Below are 21,649 nucleotides of genomic sequence, written 5' to 3' on the forward strand. Positions count from 1 at the left end.
ATATATATATATATATATATATATATATATATATATATATATTTTGGGGGGGGGGTCCTTTTTAGTGTATTAAATGTAAATAACGACAGATAGGGTTAGAAGGCTTTTGCAAACCTAAAATAAGGATGTTTGGCATGTTTTGTAATACAGTACATGGGACAGGCATAGTTGTCAAGGCGATGCTTAGACAAGTGCCCTTGGAGGCTCGCCTCACCCAGTCACCAAGTAGTTTTGTGCACTATGTAATAAAATACTTTTATATTTTCAATGTTTTGACATTATAATTATAAAATAGGCATTATTAAACTAGAATACTCATTTTATGTGTTAATGTACTAATTTCTTTTAATTATTTTCTTATTTGTTAGGATTTAATCAACACAAACAATGCTAACTGCTGTATTGTGCATGGTTCAAAGTATTGATACACCTCTATGTATCAGCAGAGGTGTATCAGTACTCATAATGATACTCCCCTATTTTTTTATTTCTTTGGTTTTCAATTTCATTTTTAAATATATATATATATATTATTTTAAAAAATAAGTTCCCGAAAACACCTGTAAACATGTGAATTGGGGCACCAAAGATACAATACAAAACACCCAATACGGAGCGTATCGTATCAAAGTTTTGATCCTTGATTGAATCCTCAATGATTTCAGAACCTGAACCAATTAGCAAGGGAAGAACTTGAAATTTTGTCCAATCAACACATTTTCTTCTTCTAGATCTTCTTCCACCTTTTCTTTTCTTCTTTTCCTATAACAGAAGTAGGGGTTCAGCCCCTATATTTTTTGAATTTTCTTTCCCTTGTTCCTTTTCTTCTCATAAAATGTTGATTTTCTAAACTTAAAACATGAAATGTATACTTCTCTTATGAAAATTATGGATATTTATGAAGGAAAGATGGTTATGGAACCTAGGGAACTACCCTAGGATATATGGTTTTCCTTCAAAAAAAAAAAAAATCCATCGCCTAGCCATCACCTAGGCGCCCACCTAGGCAACAAGGCACCCCCTGCCGCCTAGCCTCGCCTTGGCGCCTGAAAAACTATGGGGACAGGGTAGGGGTCCAACTAATTTAGGATCTAGTGGTGGGCTTTATGGGATAGGTGTTTTGAGTGAGCAAGGGAGAAGATTAAGGGTAGAAAAGTAAGCAATAGCTTGCTGTCCACCAAAGAATGAGCAAGAACATAGAATGAGAGAGGATAACACTTGCTGTTAGGGTAAACGGCAAAGAGACAAAACGCTTAGAAGATGAAATAAGAGAGCAAGAGGGAAAAAATAAAGAAATTTCTGGCAAATACTAAGAAGCACTAAACCAAATCTTTATTTCATCAAATCAACTCTTCTTGAACTCCTATTACACTGACTCGATTTATAGACTCAAATTATTAACACGAATGTCCCTTTTCAGACTCCATTTGGACTAGGAAACTGACCCAAAATAACTTCTAGTCATTTTAAAACTAAAACAAATACATAAGTAATCCATACAAACACTTAAGAAGGACTCAAAACTACTAGACCACTCTAATAACATTTTACTAATCCATTAAAACATAGAAAACAAAATATAACGGATATTCACCCCATTTCAGGCACTACCTTGTTCACAGGCAAAATAGTTCACAAAGAGAGTTGGCAAATCAAGGGACCAAAAATACTCAAATTCTATATTCCAACAATGCCAAAGATTATTTTCAGGTGAATGATCCCAAAATTGTTCAAATTTTTCATTGGATACTCCTTACTCAATTACGTGTAGAAGCTCAAATTCTATTCTCAAACAATGCCAAAGACAATTTCAATTGTGACTTGAATTGCTTCCTTGCTGAAAGAGCCAAAGAGGTATCTTACACCAAAATTAATGTCCCCAAACTGCCTAACGAAATGGTATTTGCTAAAAGGAGAAAAATAAACATCTACTAAAAGTTGCTTGAAGTACACTTATCTTTTTTTGGATCAGCAAAGTGATTTTACTAATAGAATTAAAGAGTTCCTACAACAAATTGAGATTTTCCATACACCCAAGAAGAAACTTGGGATTCACACCAGTGCCCAAAAAAGTTTACTTCTATTCACCCCTTGTTTTACTAATCCATCCACCATCCCATTTGCAGTAGTTCTAACCGACATGTAGGAGATGTTTAACTCCCTCGATAGACAATCTATTGCTCTGAAACTATGTCTGTAATACCAAGGGGCAGGGCATAAACCTTTTTCCCAAGTGCTGATCAACTTAGAATCTCCCTCTACTTCCAGTGAGTTGGAAGTCATATTGTTTTTTTTTATCTAACAGCACTTTTATTAAAAGAGATATGTAAGATACAACCAGAAAGGAGGGGTAAAATGTCTTAACCCTCCCTTTCAAACCCGAAAAAACATATTACAGAATAGCCCAAAACAAATTAGATCTTCCCACCCCCTGTTTAGCCAAGGAGTCAGCCATGGAGTTGGTACTCCTCTTAGCCCATTGAAACCTTAGTCATGTTCTGAGTTAGTTGCTTGATTTTCTTTCTTTCATTTGAGAACTTCCACATGCTGGACTCTTCCATCTGCAACCATCTAACAGTCAGTTGGGAGTCACCTTCCACCAGCAACTTGCTAATATTCAGCTGCTTAGCCCTTTTGACTCCTTCTACAACCGCTAGGATTTCAGCTCTCAGAGAATCCCCCCAGCCTATAGGTCCTGAGAACATAGCAATAATTCACCCTTCTTCGTTCCTGAAAATACCACCTATGCCTGAAGGGCCTGGATTTCCTTCACTACTACCATCGAAGTTCAATTTGAAGAAACCCAAGTCTGGTAGAGTCCAAACAGGTCTGATATCACTAGACATAGAAGATGACCGAGCCACTTCTTCCCAGTTTCTAATGATGTATCCTACTGAATAGGCTTCAAAAAGCTTCAAAGACTTGACCCAATGAGCCACCCTGACATATACAAGTTCTGTGAGGGTTTCCTTGCTTTTCTCTTTTTCATGAAATAATCTTTGATTTCTTTCTTCCCAGACCGTCCAGCAAACAGCAGCTCTAGCGCATCTCCACAAAATTTTATCTCTCTTCTTTAGACCCTTCACTGGAGTGGAGCTGAACAAGCTTTGCACACTTGAAGGGGAGGGCCACCTGCAACCAAATAAAGAAAAGAACCAACACCAAATATCTGAAACAAAAGGGCAAGAGACAAGCAAGTGATAGCAGCTTTCACCATTCTTCTTACATAAGATGCACCAGTGTGGGGATAAACACCAATTAGACCTTTTCTTTTGAAGTAGGTCACAAGTGTTATACTTTTCTAGGATTGCTTCCCAACAAAAAGCACCTACCCTAGGAGGGATGGGGCTACCCCAAAACTTCCCGGACTGGAAAAGGAGGCCCAGGTACCGGACTAGACTGTGCCAATGCTTTGAAGGAGGAGCATGAGAAGATACCCGAGGGAACAAAAGACCACACCCTGGAGTCCACAATGGAAGGTTTAAGGACTACCTCATCCAAGATTTTAAGCAGATTCCAAATGGGTTCCAACTCAGAATCTCTGAGAACCCTTCTAAGACCCAAGTTCCAACCAGTAGCGGAATTAGACAAGTTAGCAAATGTTGCTACTAGTTCATTTTTAAACCTAGACAAAGCAAACAAAGAGGGAAACTGCTCTTTCAAGGGAAAATCCCCCAACCAAGATCGTACCTGATAAATGGAAGAAAAGACTGCAGGACAGCATGAATCCACTTCCAAGGGGAGGCTTTTGAAGCCCTAGATGATAGTCTCGGATCCCAGCCATCTGCCTCTTGCCCACGAATACTTAGGATTATTTTAGCCCACAAATTTTCTTTTTTTTTGGACCATCTCCATAACCATTTCCCTAAAAGAGCTTCATTCTTCTTCCGCAGATTTCCCAGCCCCAGTCCCCCTTCACTTTTAGGTCTTGTAACTAGATCCCACCTAACTCTATGGTCCTTTCTCTCCTCCCCAGGTTCCCATAAAAAGCCCCTCATTAATTTTTCCAACTCCTTACAAACTCCTTCTGGGATTCTGAACACCGACAAGAAATATACTAGAAGGTTTGCCAAAGTTGACTTAATCAGTGTTATCCTGCCCCCCAGAGACAAGTAGTTCTTCTTCCAGGAAGCTAGCCTTTTAGTGAACCTGTCAATCACTGGATTCCAAAAGCTCCTTTTTCTAGGATTGTCTCCCAAAGGAAGCCCTAAGTACTTCGTGGCCAATGAGCTATCTCACATCCTAGCACTCGAGCCCTTTCCTCCACCTCTCCCTCACTCATATTAATACCAATCACACAGCTCTTACCCAGATTTACCTTGAGGTTGGTCATTTGTTCAAACACCCTAATCACCATCTTCATATTGCACACCCAGCTAATCTCCTCTCCATCACAAAACAGAATTGTGTCATCTGTAAATTGAAGGTGAGTGGCCGGAACCCTATCCCTCCCCACTCTCCAACCACTTATCAGATTTCTAGAGTCAGTCGTCTCAATAAGCCTCCTAAGCACTTCAGCAATTAGGGTAAAGAGAAAAGGGGAGAGAGGGTCCCCTTGCCCAACACCCCGCACAGCTGGAAAGTGATCCACCACCTTGCAATTTACTAACACAAAATAATGGCAAGTCCTAATGCACCCTTTAATCCACCTGCACCACCTCCGCCCAAAGCAACAAGACTCTAGCACTTACAACAACAGAGACCAATCAACCAGATCATATGCCTTCTCCAAGTCCAACTTACACACTAGCCCTTTCTCACCACAACTTTTGTAGTCTTCCACACTCATTTGCAATTAAGATTTGGTCCACAATTTGTCTATTCATCACGAAGGCACCTTGGTTATGGGAGATGATCGAGGGGAGCACCTCTCTAATTCTTTTGGATAACACCTTAGCAATGATCTTGTGGAGGTTGTTAACCAAACCAATGGGTCTAAACTCTTTAGGATGAGAAGCCCCAACCTTCTTCGGTATTAAAGCAATAAAAGTAGAATTCAGACCTGGGTTTATCACACCTCTTTCAAAGAACTCCAAGAACACTACTTGAATGTCAGCCTTAATTATCTCCCAACAATCTTGATAAAAGGCCATCATGAAGCCATCAGGGCCCGGGGCTTTGGATCTATCCATAGAGAAAATGGCTTCCCTAATTTCTTCCAAGTCAAACTCTCTTTCCAGCCACAACATCAACTCATTAGGGAGCTTAGGCCAATCCAACCCTTCAATCCTTAATCTCTTCAGCAGAGGCTTTCTAAAGATGGATTTTAAGTGTTCCACAAAAGCCCGACAATCTCTTGTTGTTGTGTTAAAACTGTCCTATCAATAACCAGCTTAGATATGGTGTTTTTCTTTCTTCAGCCATTGGCTATTGCATGGAAAAATTTCGTATTCCTATCCCCTTCCTTCACCCATTTGTGTCTAGATTTTTGTCTCCAACTTACTTCTTCTTTAAAGATTATGTCCTCCAGGCTCTTCTTTAACTCCCACCTCATTTCTTTATCCCAGTCCCCAAAACATCATCTTTCTTCCTTAGCATCTAACTCCTCTATTTTACTTATTAACTGCTGCTTCTTCTCTTCTAGCCTACCAAAGTGGAGAGAATTCCATTCCTTAATTTTGACCTTGAGCTCTTTTAACTTCCAATGGAATTTCATCCCTTCCCAATTGACTTTCGGGTTACTTTCATTCCACCAAGTTTTCACTTTGTCTTTGAAGTCCGGGTGAAGTAGCCACATATTTTCAAACCAGAAGGGAGAGGGCCCACTACCACCAATATCAGACTTACCAACCATTATTGGCCAATGATCATAAGTAACTCTGGGTAGAGCCCTTGACACCAGATCTCCCCAATGCTCCTCCCAATCTATGGTGAACAAGAATCTATTTAATTTGGAGCAGATAGGTTCAGCTTGGAGATTAGACCAAGTGAAGTTGTTATGAGAAAGGTTCAATTCCTTTAACTCAAAAGCATTAATGAACTCATTGAACTTCCTCATGCTGGTAGTGCTCCTTTGTCTCACCTTATTGCTCTCTTCAATGAACTTATCACATTGAAATCCCCTCCCACACACCACAGCCCCTCCCACAAACCTCTAATATCTCCCAGTTCCTCCCAAAGCTCCTTCCTTTGTTTGTAATCATTGGGACCATAAACATTGGTAAGGACCCACTCAAATCCATCTGACACCTGCTTAAATTTGATAGAAATTGAGAACCTTCCCACTAATTCTTCCACTCCCTCCACTACTTCATCCTTCCACAAAGTAATTAACCCTCTAGATGAGCCCTAGGAGGGGCTCATAACCCACCTCAGTCCATTCACTCTCCACACACTTCTAGCCCACCTTTTGTCAAAAGTCATAAGTTTAGATTCCTGAATTAAAACAATGTCTGGATTTTCTTTCTTTAAACCTCCTTTATTAAAGCCCTTTTCCTTACACCCCCCAATTCTCTCACATTCCAGCTTACAATCTTCATTCCTTCCACAGCTCTGCCTAGCACCACTCCCTTTCCTTCTAGTAACCTCCTTTTCTTCCCCTCCCTTTCCTCACTCTAGCCTTTGTGCTCACGTCCACTTCCAACTTTAATTTCTAAGCTTCGCCTAGCCTTCTCTTCCTCCTATTCCCACTTCTTTTTCAGCTCGTAATTACCCTTTTAGCTCGTTTAGGTTTCTCACCTTACAACCTAACTTTTCTACAAATTCAGCTAATGACTCCACTTCTTCCTCTCCCTTCTCTTACTTTCCCCCCCTACCTCACTCCTATTCCCCTCCTCCTCCTCCTCCATCTTACCACTGTCCTCCTTAGTTTCCCCTTTGGTTAATTCATTTGGATCTGCTCTCCCCATCCTCCCCACCTTCTCACCCCCCTCCTGTAACTCCCCAACCTCCTCAGTATCAGCCTCTAGACCTTGGGTATTCAGCAAAGGGGCACGGCTGGGATCTGAAAGACAAACATCACAGGCAGAGCAGGCATTAGTATCTAAAATCGAAACCACGGCCATACCTGGGACTGAAGAAGGAGAAGAGACAACCAACTGGGTTAGTCCATTCACTCTTCATGTAGGGCTTATCTGGTCGACACCTAGGCTAACTTCACCCTTGTTCGTACTTCCAAGGCTCTGTCGTCCATCCCCGTCTATGTCGTCTCTGCTCAAATTATGATGAGCAGGCGAAGTCCTCTTGCAGATCCCTTGTCTTAAGTTACTCTCCTAGTTTGGTTCTCCCTTACTTGGTGTTAGATTTTCCCACTCATCTTCTAAGGCATGCTCGGCAACATTCAGTCCTCTGCACTTAGTCGAGGATTTATGCAAGAAAGGATCCTCTGCGACGTGCTCTGAGAAAAGGATATCAGTATTCAGGGCATCTTCCAACTCTCCTTGATGATCTTCCCACTGAAGTTCAGCTTCAACATCTGAGTCTGACATCTCCTCTGAACTATCGCAACTTACCCATCCGCCGTCCTCATCTTCATAGTCTTCCTTACTCCCCCTGGAGTACCTCAAGTTTGGCCTTTCTCGTTCTGATCTGTCCTAGTCGCCTTCTCTGCGTTTTGTCACCGGTAACTAGTCCAGCTTCCTCTTGGATAATCTCTGGTTGCCTAAAGAAAAAATTCAATTCCCAGGGATCGAGCCACGTGAAGAAGAAGATAGACCAATATTCTTGTTTATCAATGGCTGAGTAGAGATTCAACTCATGTGACCACTTAAGTGGCCAGATGAGTCCAAAAGCTGATTGTGGCCCTTAAGCTCGGTGAGAACCACCCGACCCGAAAATGAACTTAGAGGTCACCCCCCTGGTCTGACCTGGTTACCCCTTTGACCAAGTCCGCATAGGACAAAACAGCGGTAGAGTTGTTTTGGTTTTCAAACAAATTTGAAAACTTTTCCACAAATGCCTCTTTGCTTTTGGTCTTCGACTTTTCAGCTTCCTCATTTAGAGAACCCTTCGCTCCAGTGGCTGCCACATGTCCAAACTTCCTTTCCTCAAACCTGCCTACTGTAACCCATCTTGCCACATCATCATCTCCCTCAAGCTTCGACCTCCCCAGCCACTGCAACGTTTCAACTTCCGAACTCACCCAGACTTTATACCAATAGCCTTCTGTGCATATTTGTACTACCCTTGGAACTTCCTTAGGCTTCATTCTAGCAACTCTCAAGTATGTTGCCCTCAAATCTGTGGTCTTATACAACAGAAGAACACTGCCCATCGCCTGCACCAGATTCTCCAAGGTTGATTTTTGCCAGAGATGAAAGGGTAAACCCAGCAGCTTCAGTTTAAAGCTTCCATCTACAGCAGCAACCTCATTTGAAAGAGGACACCAGTTTTCAATTCTTACAGAACCTTCACTCGTTTCCAAAATAGTGAAATCCATCAACAACTCACCCACATCAAGGACTGCTTTCCTATCGTTGAAAGGAATAAGGATGACCGTCTGGTTCAATCCAAGCTTCGTTGTCACCTCTTCTAGCCCTTCACCTCCTCCCTCGCAGATAAGATGTATTTCTTTTCCCAGTTTCCTTTCTCCCCATCCAATGCAATTCTTGGTTCTGGGATAGTAAACGCCACAGTTGGCTTTCCTTGGGTTCCCACTATGTCTTCTAAGCCCAGCCTCTCTAGTCTCTTTCTTCTTTCTGTCATCTCTTCTTTCTTACTCTGTCCGCCAACTACTCTCTTTGCTTGTACCTTCACTGCCTTTGATTCCTTACTGACTAATCTCCTGTGTAGAGCATTAGCCACCGTTGTCCATCCCTGCTGCCGAACACCTTCAGGGATAACTAATATCTATCTCTTCCTTTTGTCAAACTTCTCTTCCAAGGTAACAAACCAATCACTAGAGTTCTTCCTTCTCTCAGCTGTGTATTCTCTCCTTGCCTGCCTTAACGTACCTTTCCACCTTTCGCTCCAACTCAACTGGCCAACAGCACCATCTAGGAAACTCTGAACCACGGAACGGCATCTCCCACTAACAGAACTGTTCCTTTCTTTCCTTCTCTAATCTTAATCGTAAGCTCCTTTTGGTAAAAAGTCTCCTCCAGCAACAGTTCCTTTCGTTCTATTCTCAACACCTCTCTCCACTTACCGGCTGGTGAGAAACCTTCATGTCCTTCGAACGCCATTCAAAACCTACACTCTTTTGGGACTAGAGAGCTTAGATGTTGGTAATTCACATTGTTTAGCTAATCTCAGACCTTGTATTAAGGTCATTAATTCAGCTTTCAGAGAATCACCCACTTCAATAGCACCTGAGTACATAGCCACCACCTTTCCTGATGAATCTCTGAAAACTACCCCAATGCCCACCAGTCCTGGATTGCCCATAGAGCTTCCATCAAAGTTTAACTTTATCATGTTGTTTGGAGGAGACTTCCATTCCATGAGGAATTGGTCTTCTTCTTTGGAAGATTGTGCCACTTAAGCCCATTTCCTTAATATATCATTCACTCTGAAATCTTGGAAAGAGTCCATACTTTTTACCCAATGATCCACTTTAGGCCATGATTGGTTCATTGCTCTGGGCCTCATTCTTTTAATTCTTGCTCATTATGGGCAAGAATGAATAACATTAGAGTGTTTGGTTACAAAATTTTTGCCATGGGCCACATTCTTTTTAGAATGAAAAATCAGCCCATATCACAAAAGTTGAGGTAGCCTGCAGCATGAAAAATAATCATGCCCCATCTTGCTCATTTTCATTCTTCAAGGAAACTCCGCCTACAAAACTGCTTCCATAGATGTTTACTAGCGGACTACTGTGGAAGTACTTTTATGAAAGCACTCTTATAAAAGTACCTTTACACGAAAGTGCTTTTATGAAAGCACTTTAATAAAGGCATTTTTATAAAAGTACTTTTATGAAAGCATTTTTGTAAAAGCACTTTTATGAAAGTATTTTTATAATAGTATTTTATGAAAGTACTTTTACGAATGTACTTTTATGAAAGTACTTTTACGAAAGTATTTTTATAAAAGCACCTTTTCAAAAATACTTTTACAAAAGCACTTTTATGAAAGTACTTTTGTCAAAGTATCTTTATAAAAGCACTTTTACAAAAGTACTTTTACATAGGACACTTTTACATAGCAATATTTTCTCACTCCGTCTATTTTTACCCATTCTTGTCCATATTAGAATTTCATTTCGGGTAAAAATGGGAAAGAATGAGAATTGAGCCAAACATGGCCTTAATCTTTATATGCTCTATCAAGTCCTTGGATCTGCTTGTTTCATTGAAAATTCTCTCATTCCTTTCTTCCCAAATCGTCCACACCACTGCCAGTCTGCCGCTCTCATGGCCTTCCACATAATTCTCCCTCTTGTCCTTGGCTGCCTTAGGAAGTTTGGGTTAAAGAGACTTATCACATCTTGTGGCTGGACCCACCTGCACCCAGATAGAGAGCAAAAGTATTCCCAAACAAATAGTGCAAAAGAGCAGGAAAGCAGCAGGTCAATGTTTCCACATATCTTTTGAGAAAATGTAAGTATAACTGAATTAAAGCAAAACGTCCTTTGTACGATGGGAAGCTGTACAAAAAGATATCAAGAATGTTTCCACGTATCTCTATGTTGGTGCAATTCTCAATAGAAAATATCTCATCAATTATAAAGTGACATGGGTTTTATAGTATCAAGTCCCCATGAGTTGTTCTTTCTCTTCTTTTTTTTTTTGATGAATCATGAGTTGTTCTTTCTTATGTCCCCATTACTCTCCATTGTCCTCTGCCTTTAATAATAACTGTTTCATGCAAAAGTTGTCTCCTTATAAATTAGATCCTATGTCTTATAAGGAGAATGTGTCCATGAATGTGATCTTTGAGTCTCAATCATTTTCCCCTGCTTCTCAAGGGGAGCAAGAACACAATGCTAGAGAGAGACAAGTTCAATTTCAGATTCCATCTTCTATATCTGATCAAAAGCATTATTCTTCTAATTTCTGTGTATATACTCAGCACTGCAAGGATTAGCTAATGCAACCAATCATGGAACCAAAAGTTATATGCTCTCAACCATCTGACTCTCAAGAGGAAAATCCAAGTTCTACGCTATGTCTACAAATTCAGCCAGGTAATCTAGACCTTACTCTTGTAATCTTCATCTGCCTATTGTTGTTCGAAAGGGGTTAGATCTTGTATCAGTTGTAACAAGACCCTATATGCCATTTTACTTTTTCTACTATGTGTCTCCTCCCCATTACTTTGTTTTCATTAAATGCAATATTCCTATCCCTAAAAATGTTTCACAGCCCTTTAGGACACCTAATTAAAAAAGAGCTATGGTGGATGAGATTAATGCTCACAAGGATCATAACTGGAACTAATTCACTTTCCTAAGAGAAAAGGCTAATAGAGTGCACATAGGTTTTCACAGTAAAGCAATGGGCAGATGACTATGTTGAAAGGTATAAGGTCAACCTGGTAGCAAAAGGATACACAAAGACATGTATTATTGACTACACTGAAACATTTCCTCCAGTAGCAAAGATAAACTCTGTTGTAGATCTATGTTTAGCTAGAAATTTTTCATGGGCTCTACACCAATTGGACATCAAGAATGCTTTCCCAAATGGGGATTGGAGAGCAAAGTGCAACAATTTAAAAAATCTCTTTATGGCTTAACAGAATCTCCCAAGGCATAAATTGACAGGTTTAACAAAGTTGTTCAGCAAATGGATACAAACAATAACAGGAAAATGATACTTTCTTTGCAAAGAGAAGCCAGTTTTCCCTTTTATTGGCAAACCTGCTAATTTCCCCTAACCTTAATGCCTCCTCTTCCTTCCAAGTATGGAAACCAGCATCCCTAATTTCATTTTGGTTCTTCCTTTACTTTGCTATTATCTAATGGTATTCTTCTAATCCTTTACTGATCAAATGCAGCAGTAAGAACTAAGAAGGGGCAATCCGACGCAAGCTGATGGTTTTGGAAGAGCTGACGAAAGCCTGGAAGACAGAAAGAACATGGTTTGAAGTTTTTTTTTTTTTGATAAGTAAAATAAAAATTTAATTAAAGATAAAAGAAGTTACAAAAAAGGTGGCAAGTCATCATCCGAATACATAGACCAACTTTCAAAATAAGGAACAAGCTCCACATTACAAATCTGATAATCCAGGAATCTCCTAAACTATTTCCAGAATCCTCCTTTTCTAACTGACTGAATTCTGGAAGAATCAGCAACCATTCTAACACTAATCTGCCCACAGCCACGATCATCTTGTCCATGCTGTTGCCTTTGTCTTCAAAAGTCCATCTGCTCCTCTCCTTCCAAATGTTCCAGCAAATTGCAAATGGGATACAGCTCCATACTCCCTAACAAAAAACTGCACCAGCTCGGCCCACTCTCCTATATTTGACCCCCAAATCTCATTCTTTAACCTTAGATCAAAAGACTCCAACTTTGTTTCTTGCAGTAGTACAACATCTGGACCGTATTTTCTCAAAAGATTTTTAACCACTTCTCTCTTCCCAACTCTCAATCCCCTTACATTCCATGATAAAAGCTTCACTTTCTGCACCTCCCCTCCCCCTCCAACAGCCCTTCTATTCCTCTTCCACCAAACCTACCAATGGTTTCAACCTGCCATTGACCCGGCCGGTTGAACCGTTCAAACCGTCACCCAGCCGGTCGAACCGGGTTCGGTTCAGTCGAGACCTATCAGATAGTCAAAACTGTTCAACCGGTTTGACCGTTGACCCGTTCTACTCGGTGACCAGGTTGCGGGTTGCACACTCAATACATGCAAACTTTCAGAGACCATAACTTCGCACTCTGATCTCCGACTGGGGTTTTTTATTTTGGGTAGCTTTTCGAGGTCTATGCATCCCAAGGAGTCGTAGGCGCCTTGCCCCACTATTTTCACGAAAAAACCCCTTTTGGCCTCAAATTGCAATTTTTAATATTTTTTATAAATAAAAAAACTAAAAACTGAATTAAAAACATAAATTAAATATAAAATAATACATATAACATATCGAAAACATGTTTATACATTATTTGTTCACGGTCTGAACCATTAGACCCGGCCAGTCAAACCGGTGACCCGCGACCTGAAGAAAAAACATTTCAGCCTCCGGGTTGGTTTTTAAAACATTGGAACCTACTAATCTCCCATCCCCCTCTTCCCCTCCTTTAGAAATTTCCCAAGCAACCCTTTTTTCTTGCACCTCCCTTCCAGCAAATTGCAAGAAGTAATCTAAGAGGTCGCAATTCAATAGAGGATGTGGAACTTTATAGAGTATATAGGAAGAAAGGATTTGTTTAGCCAACCCATATAATTGGCATAAGGCTTTGTTGAATTCATCTGAGTTGATAGGTAAAAAGGAAAGGTGTGTGTGTGTGTCTATCCATCTACCATGCATGCATGTATACATGCATGTATGTATTTAGGAGGATAGAAACCTATAAACACGTATGTATATATGATGCCGCATAAAGAAAATATGTACAGGTAAGGGATAAAAACCCATAATCATGTATAAGAGCCATATACAGAGTAGGTCTACACAGTATCATCCATAAGTTATGAAAAGTTGTACATAACCTATTGCACAACACATTAAGTCATCATGCTAACATTCCATCATAGTAGCATATTGTCTCCTTCCACAAGTTGATGGATGCCATTAAAGTTATGGTATACTGTAAAGTGTTGATCTGTGGGGATTTTTCTCTATCTTTACATAAACTACCCATTGCTCAATTTTTTTCTTACTTCTCAGGGAAGAAAAAGGCCAAAGCAGTCTTCAGGAACAATGAAGGACTTATTGTTGCTGTATTCTCAGGCCCGGTTGGAATAGGAGACTCAGTTATTGCGGAGTTCCAAACAATCTTGCAAGGGGTACAGATTGCGAGACAGTTAAATTTTGATAGACTGCTCATTGAAGGTAACTCTAAATTGATAATAGGGTGGCTGAAGGAACCAGAAACAGTGAGTTGGAAGTACAATGAATCTATGAAAAAGTTCAAATGGCTTATTAGAGACATGACAGTTCTTGTGAAATGGGAAAGGCAGTCTGCAAATGGAATGGCTGATCATTTTGTGAAGATGGGGGTGTTTAAGTCTGAACTGTTCTTGGCTCAGTTGTAATTTGGGTCATTGTAGAATGGGGTCGCAACTTGCGTCCCTATTGGGATAGTTTGTCTTCTAAATATTGATGCAATCCCTTTTTATTAATAAAATGCTATCATTTATCAAAAAAAGAAGAAAAAGGCCAAAGCTAAATAGAACGGTATGTGTTGAATATCACTGGAACTGAAAAGACACTCATAGGAAACATATGTTTACCACATACCTGAGCAGCTTCATATTCTGGATTGAGAGTTAAATAAGGATTATTCCATTCTCCCCACACACCATAGCGCTGCAAGTAATTCCAGCAAGGACTTTAATGTTAACTGTGCCCCTCAACAAAATGAATACATGCATATGAAACACAAAATCAGAATTCATCATCTGTATCTCAATGTGAATAAATCAACATTAAAAGGGTATAAAGTAAATAGAGATCATTAAGATACTTAATGAAAAGATAAAACCAGGAACTAAAATCCAAAAATAGAAAAGCTCAGTAAACACCTTAAATGATTTCATCTGAGACTTAACAGTGTCTTTGGCAAATTTAGCTGCTTTTGTTCTCAATTTTAATGGTGTGAGCTCCTTCCTGGTATCTTGATCCATTGACTGCAGAACTGAAAAACTTCCAAAGCAGTTGTCAAAAATGTATATAAATATATAATTAGCAAGAGGACCTGTTAATATAGAAAGATAGTATCTAATTTGCTGTAATTGCAAAACATATAACTTCTAGATTTTAACCATCAAAAATCAAGAGAAATAGCATGCAGCAAAAGATTAGTGGAAGGAAACTAAAAGAATAAAACAAAGACAGAAAAGAAGAGAATACAGGGGAAGAAAAGCAGATCATGAGGGTCCAATGAGAGCCCCACTAGCTTTTACATTAGAGTTCTAATAAAAAAATAAAATTATACATACACACCTCATAAGGTGGCTGCATTGCAAAAACATAATAGTGTGGCTCATAAGCCCAACATAAATATAAATAAAAATATAACCACAAATTAAGCAGGCCCATAAGCAAATGAAACAAGTAAAAAAGCTGGCCTGTCAACCCTACCCTCAAGTTGCGGGAAAAAAAACAAACACTCCCCCTCAAGTTAGGTGTAGATGTCCATCATTCCCAATGACAGAAAACGGTGACTCAAAAAGGACCAATCCTATCCAAAAGGCATGTCTGTACATACACCCCAACTAGCCTCTACAGAAAATCCTTAAGAAAAAAGCGGAAACCCTAAGGTGAGTAGCTTTAGGGACCTGCTCCTAGATAGATTCACCAAAAAAACATGCAACATGGAAGATGAATGGGGGGTGGATATTAGATATTCATTTGGAGAGCTGGAGAGAACAAAACAAGATCACCTAGTTAATTGAGTCACAGTTTGTAGGACAAAAGATGGAGGGTTTGGTTTGGGTAAGGCAAAGTCGATCTTGTTGAGGAAATGGATGTGGAGGTTATTTATCAAGAAATCCCCCGCTGAATGTGCAAAGTCTGTTGCTTCTTTTTTCAGGTGGCCGGTGAAAAGGGGGAAATTTATGTGGAGAAGTATAAGGGCTGCAGCTTGTTGGACGATTTGGAAAGAAAGGAACTTGAGAACTTTTGCTGATAAGGAAAAGAGGGGTACAATCCATCTTGGAGGTGATTCACATCAGAGTGGTGCATTGGCTTAAGGCTTTGGAGCTATTTAATGACTTCTCAACTGATGATTTGTTAAGGAATTTCCAAGGTCTACTCCACCTACTGTTTCTTCTGTACATGTTTGGGCCCCACCTCCTAGTGGGTTTATTAAGTTGAACTTTGACGGGAGTAGTGTGGGGAACCCAGGGCCCTCAGGTTCAAGTATTGGGGGAGTCTTAAGGAATGAGGATGGAAATGTTATTGATCTCTTCTCAAGTCCAATAGGTAAGGGTGACTCTGAGCTGAGATTATGGCAGCTTTGGTAGGTGTACAAAGGGCCAAGGACTTGAACATTAAGAAACCGGCTTTTGGCATTACAGCAATGAAAAGAAGAAATTTAAATGGTTGACTAGGGATATTGAAGTCAAGCTGAATAGGCTAAAAGAAGTGTAAACTACTTTGCGGATGGATTAGCTAAGCAAGGGGTAAATAGGGATGCTTTGTTTTGGGCTCTTGTGTAATTTGTTTTGTGTTTCTTTGGTGGGGAGTTAAGAGAGTTTATCTCCCTCCATTTTGTTGTACCTCATCTTATTTTTTAATGAAAGCTATTCTGTAATTGATCAAAAAAAAAAGGGTTGTGGAGGTTCTCCCCAGACTTAAACAAACTCTGGCATAGGGTGGTAAGGAGCATACATGATTCCAATAATAATGGCCAGGACACTAATCTTGTGGTAAGAGTGATGTTATCATCTTTTTTTTTTATCAATAACAGAAACTTTATTAATTATGTGAAGATTTGTGAAGCTTTAGATACAAAGGGGGAGATAAAATGTCTTAGCTCCCCTTCAACAAAATACAATGAAAGGAAATTAAAAATTAGCCCAAAAGATAGACTCCCTATTCACCCCTTGCTTGGCCAACCCATCTGCAAATGAGTCAGCAGTCCTCTTCACCCAGCTGTATTGTATCTCAATGTCCCTACACAGCCATAAGAATTTTTTCTTTTCATTGCTATAGCTCCATAAACCATTGTCCTCTTTCTTCAACCAACTAATCACCACCTTTGAATCACCTTCCAGGATCAAACAATTGATATTTAGTTCCCTTGCTCTTTGAATTCCTTCCAGAGCTGCAAGGATCTCAGTCCTAAGAGAGCCTCTTTCTCCAATAGGGCCCGAGAACAAAGCAATAACAATCCCTTCCTCATTCCTGAATACTTCCCCAATCCCAAAGGACTCTGGATTCCTTAAACTACTGCCGTCACAATTCAATTCCTCTTACACAGCGCAGAGGTAGCTATCTCTTTCCAGTTTCTTAACAGGTCAGCCACATGAAAGTCTGAAAACAATTCCAATGGTTTTAGCCAGTGGGCAGCCCTTAAAAGTATTAAGTCTAATAGGTCTTCCAGAGTTCTTTCCTTATCTGAAAAAATTCGTGAATTTCTTTCTTCCCACAAGAACCAACACACGACTGCCCTAATTCCTCCACATAATCTTCCCTCGCTTCTTAGGCCATCTAAAAAACGAAGGAGAGAACAAACTCTAGACACTCTCGGGAGGATTCCAAGAACACCCAAAGCGGGAAAGAGCCCACTCCTATACAGTTTTAGTAACCTTACAAGAGACCATAAGGTGGTAACCGGATTCCCCATCAGCATTACAAAGAGAATATCTATTAGGAAGTAAACAATAATTGGGTCTCTTTTTCTGAAGTAAATCATTTGTGTTTATTCTTTCCAGGAAAATTTCCCAACAAAAAATACCGACCCAAGGAGGAATAGGCTTATGCCAAATTTCCTTAACCGGAAAGGACAACCCAAGAGGAACAGAAGACTGAGTTAAGGTTTCAAAAAACGAAGCACAAGAGAAAGTACCTGAGGTGGAAGGGGTCCAAATTCTGCTGTCTTCCTTATTAGGATCTAGGAAAACATTCTCAAGGATGGCTAACAAAGGTAAAATGTTGTCCAAGTCGGTATCCCTAATTGCCCTTCGCAGGCCAAGGTTCCACCCAAAATCAGAAGTGGAGTCTGAAGGACCTAAGAAAGAAGAGATAGGTTCATTTTTCAAGTCTGACAAAGCATACAAGGAGGGAAACTGGTCCTTCAGAGGTGAAACCCCCACCCAAAGTTGTTCCCATAATTTTATTCGATTACCAGAGTTAAGACCGTACCTGATCCAAGGGGAGAAAGCTGGAAGCAGATCGTGAATGGATTTCCAAGGAGAAGCAGTTGTAGCCCTTGTCACAATTCCAGGATCCCAACCATTGTCTTCCAGCCCATGTATGCTAGCCAGAATCTTTGTCCACAATTTTTCCCTTTCCATTGTAAATCTCCATAACCATTTTCCCAGCAAAGTCATATTCCTTTTCTTGATGTTTCCAATCCCAAGGCCTCCTAGTTTTTTACGTCTAATTACCACCTCCCAACTCACCCTATGATCTCTCTTCTCCTCTCCAGGCTCCCACAGAAAAATCCTCATTAATTTTTCCAATAAGTTGGAAACCTTAGTGGGGATCTTAAACACTGACAGATAGTAAACAGGTAGGTTAGCTAGGGTAGACCTGACCATAGTGACTCTCCCTCCTAAGGAAAGATAATTTCTCTTCCAGAACGTAAGCCTCTTCTCAAATCTCTCCACTACCAAATTCCAAAATCTTACATTCTTAGGATTATCTCCTAAAGGGACGCCCAAGTATGTCAAAGGCCAATCCGAGATTGCACAACCTAACACGCCTGCATATTCCCTTAACTCCCTCTCCTCCACATTCACTCCCACCACACAACTCTTATCAAAATTCACCTTGAGGTTAGACATCTGCTCAAAGAGTTGTATTGCCAATTTTAAATTTCAGATCCAATTTATGTCCCCACCTTCACAAACAAAATTGTGTCATCTGAAAACTATAGATGTGTCAATGGTACCTCATCCCTTCCCACTCGCCACCCTTTTATCAAATTCCTCGAGTCTGCTTTGTGGATCAATCTCCTTGTCGTATACCTCTCAAAGCAGGAAAGAAGTCAACCACAGTTCCATTCACCAAGATAGAATAGTGACAAGTCCTAATACAGCCCCATATCCATTTACACCACCTTTCTCCAAAGCCAAAGCTTCTCAACACCTCCAATAAGAAAGACCAATCAACTAGGTCATAAGCCTTCTCCAAATCAAATTTACATACCACTCCCCCTTCTTCTTAGATTTCCTAATGCTCTCCAAACTCTCATTAGCAATGAGGATTTGATCAGTGATCTGTCTTCCCTCCACAAAAGCTCCTTGGTTGGGTGCAATGATAATGGGAAGGACCTTCTTTATCCAGACAACACTTATGCAATTGTTTTATACAAGCTATTCACCAAACTGATAGGTCTAAAATCCTTTGGTTGTGATGCCTCTTTCTTCTTTGGGACCAAAGCAATGAAAATTGAGTTCAACCCCAGATTAATTATTCCCCTTCTGTGAAACTCCTTGAAGACCGACCTAAAATCCTTCACCACTATATCCCAGCAATCTTGATAGAATGCCATTGTGAAACCATCTGGGCCCAGAGCTTTTGTCTGATCTATTGAGAATATTGTTTCCTTTATCTCCTCCAGATCAAAACTCTTTTCTAACCACTCTCTGTTTTCTGCACTTAAAGTCAGTCATTCCAATCCCTCCAACCACACCCTCTCATTCAAAGGCCTTCTAAATATAGATTTGAAATGATTTACTAAGGCCTCTGCTATTTCTACCAAGTGCAACAAAATTGCACCTTCTACTTCCAACTTTGATATGAAGTTCTTTTTTCTCCTCCATTTGCCACCAAATGGAAAAATCTAGTGTTTCTATCTCCCTCCTTTAGCCACTTACACCTGGATTTCTGCCTCCAACTTATTTCCTCCTTAACCAGAATATCCTCCACCCTCCTTCTTAGATCCCATCTCACCTTCCTGTGTTCCTCTCCAAATGATCCCCTTTCTTCCTTCATATCCAATTCCTCAATCTGCTCCAGCAATACTTGTTTTCTTTCCTCTATTCTTCCAAACTCCAACCTATTCCACTCCTTTATTTGTGATTTTAGGAATTGAAGTTTCTTGTGGAACCTCATTCCCTCCCAATCTACTCTCGGATTAGATTGCTCCCACCACTCTCTATTCTTCTCAATGAACCCCATATGGGTCAACCACATATTTTCAAACCTGAATGGGGTAGGTCCATCACCTCTCATTTCCTCCTTACACATCATTATAGGCCAATGGTCTGAAATAAGTCTTGGAAGTGCCCTAGATGTTAGATTACCCCAATGTTCCTCTCAATCTGTTGAGAACAAAAACATGTCCAGCTTAGAGCATATTGGCCTAGATTGAAGGTTGGACCATGTGAAGTTATTATTTAGGAGTGGAAGTTCTTTAAGCTCAAATGTATCCACAAATTGGTTGAATTTCCTCAAACTTGTTGTCACTCTCTGTCTGGGATTGTTGATTTCCTCTGTAAATCTCAGTACATTAAAATCCCCTCCCACACACCATGGTCCTTCCCAGAGGCCCCTAATATCACTCAACTCTTCCCATAATTTCTTCCTCTACCTATAGTCATTGGGGACATATACATTTGTTAGTACCCATTCATACCCGTCTTCCACTTGTCTGAACTTCAGGAAAACAGAATGATCACCTATTAACTCCTCCACTGCAATTAGTATATCTTCTTTCCACAATGTTACAATCCAACGTGAGGATCCCCATGAAGGAGCAGCCGCCCACTTTATCCCCCTAGATCTCCACACACTCCTTGCCCATCTGCAATCAAAATCCATTCTTTTGGACTCCTGAATCATTACCACATCTGGGTTAAACTTCTTATTCACCTCTTTAATTGTTGCTCACTTCCTAACACTACCCAATCCCCTCATATTCCAACTTAGGATTCTCATTTTAACTTCTTAAGCTCAACCCTAACTCCTCCAAAATCTATATACACCCTTTCCTCATATCCCCTCTCACCTCAAACTTCTTGTCCCCCTCAATATCTCTTTTCAATCTCTCAACTTCACTCAACTTTCTTTTATTGATCTTACTATACTCTTTTTTTTGCAGATAAACTTAAATCATTCGGATTCTTCAGTTTGCACCCCAGCTTTTCCACAAATTCTGCAACTTACTCTTCCCTACTAGTTTCCTCTTTCTCTATTGTTCCACTCTTCTCACTCCTAGGAATCTTCTCATTTCTTTCCTCATTTCCTCCACCACTAGCCCTTTCTGCCCCCTCTGTAATCCCCCTCTGCAGTTCCTTCCTCTCCACTTCACCCATTGATCTCTCAATGATTTCCCAAATCTTTGTCTCCCTGCATGTTTCCTCCACCATTTCCTCCCCCTCCTTATCCCCTTGTAGTCTCACTATGGCTTTCTGTCCATGGGCCTCCGACTCTTGGTCAAGAAGGGAATCTGGAACAAGGGACACTGAACACTTGTCAATAGAAAAAACTGAATTGACAAAGCGATGTTATCATCTTCTTCAAAAGCCACTGCAAATTTACTCCCCACCATTTTGGGTTTCACCAGATATGATATTTGTTCTTAGGACAAAATCAAATTTTGAGAAGAACCTTAGATATGCCATTAAAAGAAAATTTATGGAGCTTGTATTCCATTTCTTCTTTTAAATTCAATTCAGGCCAATGTCTCATTTTGCCTACTTTTCTTCCTCTAAGACTAAATGGAATCTGATATTGAAGAGGGTTGAGGGACTTTGAAAATGAAATACCAACTACCTTGGACTTGATATCAACCTTAAAAACCATTTTTCTTCATCCTCTAAATCCTGATAGCAAAATTTGGATTCCAATACTACAAGGGCCTTCTTGTGTGCTTCTTTCTTTGACGCCATAACCATTCGCCCAATCCCTTACAGACATTTCCAATAAAAGAGATTTCAGGTGGACCAATACCACCTAAATTCATGGCCTTTTGCTGGAACT

General features: G+C 40.2%; 1 protein-coding gene across 1 annotated transcript in view; it reads right to left on the reverse strand.

The window, feature by feature from the left end:
* Window positions 1–21,649, reverse strand: part of OVA2 (tRNA synthetase class I (I, L, M and V) family protein) — a 102,797-nt gene that overhangs the window by 63,541 nt on the left and 17,607 nt on the right. Inside the window, exons 6-7 of the mRNA XM_010250165.3 lie at window positions 14,578–14,690; window positions 14,294–14,362 (exon numbers count right to left, since the gene is read on the reverse strand). Of these exons, the coding sequence (XP_010248467.1) occupies window positions 14,294–14,362; window positions 14,578–14,690 (182 nt within the window). The remainder of the gene's footprint in view (window positions 1–14,293; window positions 14,363–14,577; window positions 14,691–21,649) is intronic.

This window comes from Nelumbo nucifera, chromosome 3 (genome assembly GCF_055504915.1).
Source record: "Nelumbo nucifera cultivar China Antique chromosome 3, China Antique-T2T, whole genome shotgun sequence".
NCBI classification, from domain to species: Eukaryota; Viridiplantae; Streptophyta; class Magnoliopsida; order Proteales; family Nelumbonaceae; genus Nelumbo; species Nelumbo nucifera.